The following is a 4,365-nucleotide window of genomic DNA, read 5'->3' on the forward strand; positions in this document are numbered from 1 at the left end:
AAGCGAGAGACACATCCACACTTGGGAATATGGAGGCTAAGGAACCATCTGGCCACGATTTGTTCACTTCGTTAGAGCGCTCTCTCAGCCGCTCATTCACGGATGTGCTAGTTTGCGCAGTGTAACTTTTCCCACTGGATAACCATGTTCGATAAGCGACACACGACCGTCATCGAACGAACCTATTTCAGTGTCTTCATTCCCCACATGCGTATCTTATTCTACTATCTGGGGAAGTTTTTGCACGCAGACCGACCAGATTGTTCTTAAATAGCCAACAACGGTGATATTTCCACGTAGGCCTATCTTTTTCAGGTGATGTGACAAGTGGTGGGCGTTCGAGATAACAGCAAAAACTTGTTTTTTTGTTGTGCTCTGCGTCAGCTGGCGTCGGGAATGCAGCCCTTTCTGATATACTAACAAGCCCAAATCTTGCAGTTTTGAATAATTGTAGTTACCTTTCGTATACGAATGAGAAGATACTCCTAAAAGAGCGCTTTGTACGTATAAATCAAACCATAATTAATAGCTGCGCCTTACTGTAGATATGTGATGTTTAACGGCGGTGCCCATTCAACTTTCATAGAGCAGGCCCCTATAGACAGAGGGCGCAAGGTGCCTCACACGCTTCGTGTCCCGCACCGGAGAGCTTTCTTGTACGTACCTGAGCGTCGTGCGCATGCGTGACAGATGTCTGGAGGCGTGCATCTCGGAACTTGCGTTTCAATAGGTACTGCAGTACCGTAGAAGAGGACACATAGAAGAGGCAGTAACATTTATTAGCCGTAAATTGAAGACTGGCGTTAAGAAATGCTGAAACTTGAGTAAAAATTGAAGTAGATTTGAGCGAGGACAGCAGTTCGTAGCAGAGGCGCTTGTTGGAAGCACGCGTTAACAGGTGGAATGTTCTGCGGAACTAGCAGAACAATCAGCGACAGCTCACTGAATGCACTGAAGAGAGCGAAGCAGCACAGACCCTGCTCCCTTCGTCACGCGACGCCAACCAAACACCAAGCTACTTTCAAGCTAGGAAGGTGTGACGTCACTAGCGGACTGTTAATTCCGCTGCAACGCTAATATTACTGCGACAGAGGCAATCACTATTTCAGTCCGTCGAGAGCCGTCACTGTGCTAGGCGGAGCCAAATCCCGCCCGGACTGAGCCACCGGTCCTGTCGCCAGATGTGGCGCCCTGGTCCGCTGCTTGGTCTACAGTTCACGGCGACGTGGTTTCGAGAGTGCGATGAACGACTGGGTGGAGCACATGATGCAGGGTTTGCCGGCCATAACTTTTCCTCGGTGCGACTGGCCAGCGACGCCGTCGAGCAAGCGCATCCACGTCAAGCGTGCCTCTTTGCCCGCTTCGTCCACGTAGTGAATGTGCAAGTAGGAGATCGAACCTAGCTTGTTGGCTAAAGATTTAATGATGCTTTCCGCAACCTGCGACTGCACCCGAGTATTGGACAGCAGGCACAGCCGCTCCAGATACATCGCATCGTTCAGGGAAGTCTGCAAAAGACAAAAAAAAAAAAAAAAGAAGCGAGCTTTTGAATCACTGGCGACGCTGAAGCCGAGAGAGTAAAGAAGAACGTTTCAGAGCCGAATATACGCCGAATATTCATACGGGAAGCGTAATGAACAGCGACTGTCATGCCGAGCACACGCTTACTGCGACATCAGTGTTTCTCGTGTGTGCCAACATTAGAGTTGGCAAGCGCCCTTGTGAAAGGCCTTAGATAGCCACACAGATGACGCCGCTAGGGACTACAGTGCAGGTGCGTTGACACTCATGAAAAAAAACGGAGCGTAAATGAAAGGCTAGCGGTTTTGTAGCGACATGACCGCTCGCATACCAGCACCGCTCCATCCAAAGCGCCAGATGACGCGTATACAGCGTTGCTTATAAGTATCTTGATTCACTAGACCTTATTTTGCTTACGCGTTTGTTAAGCGCTCACGTAAGAGTCAGCTATATCGCTTCAAGAAATTGTGTCCGAAAACATCCTGCTCAAGAATACGCGCTAGTTCAAGAAGAAGAATAAAAGTCTTACCGTGAAGCCCGGGTCTAATAAATTGAGGTTTGCAAACTTGACTACGAGGGAAAGTATGCAGTCGTTAAGGTGGGTGCATATGACTGTTGCAAGGGCGTTGTAATCGAAGCGCGGGTTGTCACTGACGTCGATGAACCGCAGGTGGGACACCTGGCAGTTTCCGAGGAAGCTCAAAGAAGCCAGGTTCGGCACGTTGAAGAAAGTAAGCCGGCCTCGCCCCGGGCTGACACGAAACACGCTCGTGTCCGCAGTCTCGATGAGCAGCTGCTTTTCGCAGGAACCGCAGCTCTGGTGGCGACCGCCCACGTTAAGGCGGATGTCCAGGTCCTCGATCTCGCTAATGGTGACGGCCAGACGGCGCACCGCTCCGCTCTGGCGCATGCCGCACGGCGGCAGGCACAGCGCGCGCAGCCGCTGCAGAGCAGGCGTAGCCAGCAGCTCCGTGAAGTCGATGCCGTCGCCAAAGTGAAACGAACTGACATTCAGCTCGGAGAGGCTGGAAAACTTGCCGAAAAAATCGCGCAGCACGCCGTCGTACGCGGCGCCGATGGCCGGGTACACGGTGTCGTCGGCAGGCTGAGAAAAAAGCACGATGCACAGACTCTTCAATTGGCTCCAGTCGTGCTGGGAGCCGGCATTGTGCAACTGCCGCTCAAGATCCGGCGTGTCGAAGGCGACCAGAACGACGGGTTCGCCCGGGATGGACGGGTGGGAGAGATCGCGAAGGAGGGCGTAGTTCAGGCCGTTATTCATTACCCGGAACAGCACATTTCCGTGGATACCGGCGCAGTGCCGCAAGTTGAGGGACGGCATACATTCGGGCTGCGCCGGTAACAGCGCTTCGCACGTTAACGTGAACACCTCCATGTTGTCAAGTTTTTCGCCGATGTGCACACACTTTGCCAAGTCTACGTCGGAGCGAGCAGGATGTAGCACGTGGATGTGAAGGTGCGTCACGTGCGGGCAGTACACCAAGAACGCGGAGAGAACTTCCATGTTCTCGTCGCCCTCGACTTCGACGAAGACCTCGCGAAGTTGGGTCTCTCGATTTCTCTGCTCGTTCGTCACGTGGTTGATATGCTTGACCTTGGCAAGTTGCTCTTCGGCTTCCTCCTTGCTGTCGACGAGCGAGAATTCGAGGCGAGTCACGTTCTCTAACGATCTCAGAAGGCTGTCCAGAAGAAAGCTCGCGCTTAGGGGACACGCAACGCTCCTGAGAGTTTGAAGCGTTTGGATGCCGGATATGTACCACAGGAGGTCTTCCGTGTTCGCGACGATGCAATTAGAGACGTTCAATTCCTCGAGCTTGCATCCCGGTTCTTCTATTCTGAGTCTAAGCATCCCCTCTCTGGCGTTAGCAGGCAATTCGTATGATGTCATCGTGGGCTTGTGGGTGATGCAACTAGCTCAATGAAGCTGGAGTCGGATACAGAGCACACCGGATGGCTGCCAGAGCTATATGTAGGCTGTGTTATCTCAGACCAGCCTTGCCAAGATTGGGAGAGCGTGTTGGTATCGAAGAAGTTAATGTGGCCTTTAGAGACCACTGAGAACGTTTACGCACACTTTTGATAAGGTCCTTTTTTTTTCAAAGGCGGAAACCTTATGAAGCGAGAAATCCGGCGTGCGGCGTTGACATCGGATCGATAGAAAACTCCCGTGACCAAGCGATGATGTCACGATCCCGGCGCTGGGCCTGCTGCGGCTGCCGTGCTCGCACTACGAATTTCCACGGTGAACACCCACGGCGCCGGCCGGCCGCCGTGCCCCCCCACCCCCTCCCCAAGAAATAAAGCGCCCGCTTGATCCACTCCCGAAATTGGATTAAGGTTGAATAATTTGGATTAAAGTGGACTAAAGTGGATTGAGGTGAATCAGAGTAGATTAACGGTAAAAAGTTGGATTACGGTGGATTACGGCGGAGGTCTTATGTTAGGTGGTAACTTCGACAAGGCCTTATGCTTTCGATATCAAACAACCTGAGGATACTTAAGGGACTGTCAACTTTGTGAAGCTATCACTGGCCATGAATATTTTTGGCCGAATGATTGTACTGTTGATCGGCGGCCCTAATGTACGGGGAAGCACGCGTTCATCAGTTTGAATGGAATCGTTTTCTTTATTTTTTTTTGGCGTAAGCTTGTTAGTGGAATTACGCGGCCCCCTTGTGGTGGTTCAATAGCAACAATATACAGTGACTGTATCTGATGCAAGGTTGATCTAAATAGGTCGCGAAGCTTCGGGCGAAAAGCCGTTCAGAACCACTTGTGACCGGCGTCAGCAAAGACGGTTATCCGAGCAGCGATTGAAGCGCG

At 51.8% G+C, this 4,365-nt stretch overlaps 1 protein-coding gene across 1 annotated transcript; it reads right to left on the reverse strand.

The window, feature by feature from the left end:
* Positions 1-777: 777 nt before the first annotated feature.
* Positions 778-3,457, reverse strand: LOC142559533 (uncharacterized). Its single transcript, XM_075671116.1, has 2 exons — positions 2,051-3,457; positions 778-1,508 (listed from the first exon to the last, which is right to left on the reverse strand). Exons 1-2 carry the CDS (start codon positions 3,428-3,430, stop codon positions 1,209-1,211), a joined length of 1,680 nt encoding a protein of 559 aa, XP_075527231.1. The 5' UTR covers positions 3,431-3,457; the 3' UTR covers positions 778-1,208.
* Between the last annotated feature and the right edge of the window lie 908 nt (positions 3,458-4,365).

Source organism: Dermacentor variabilis, chromosome 10 (genome assembly GCF_050947875.1).
Source record: "Dermacentor variabilis isolate Ectoservices chromosome 10, ASM5094787v1, whole genome shotgun sequence".
Classification (NCBI taxonomy): Eukaryota; Metazoa; Arthropoda; class Arachnida; order Ixodida; family Ixodidae; genus Dermacentor; species Dermacentor variabilis.

Bases quoted from the DNA above. Each gene is read 5' to 3' on its own strand.
- LOC142559533 (XM_075671116.1), bottom strand. From the start codon at position 3,430: ATGACATCATACGAATTGCCTGCTAACGCCAGAGAGGGGATGCTTAGA. The intron at 1,509-2,050 runs GTAAGACTTTTA...TGTCTTTTGCAG, and splicing joins TATTAGACCCGGGCTTCACG to ACTTCCCTGAACGATGCGAT.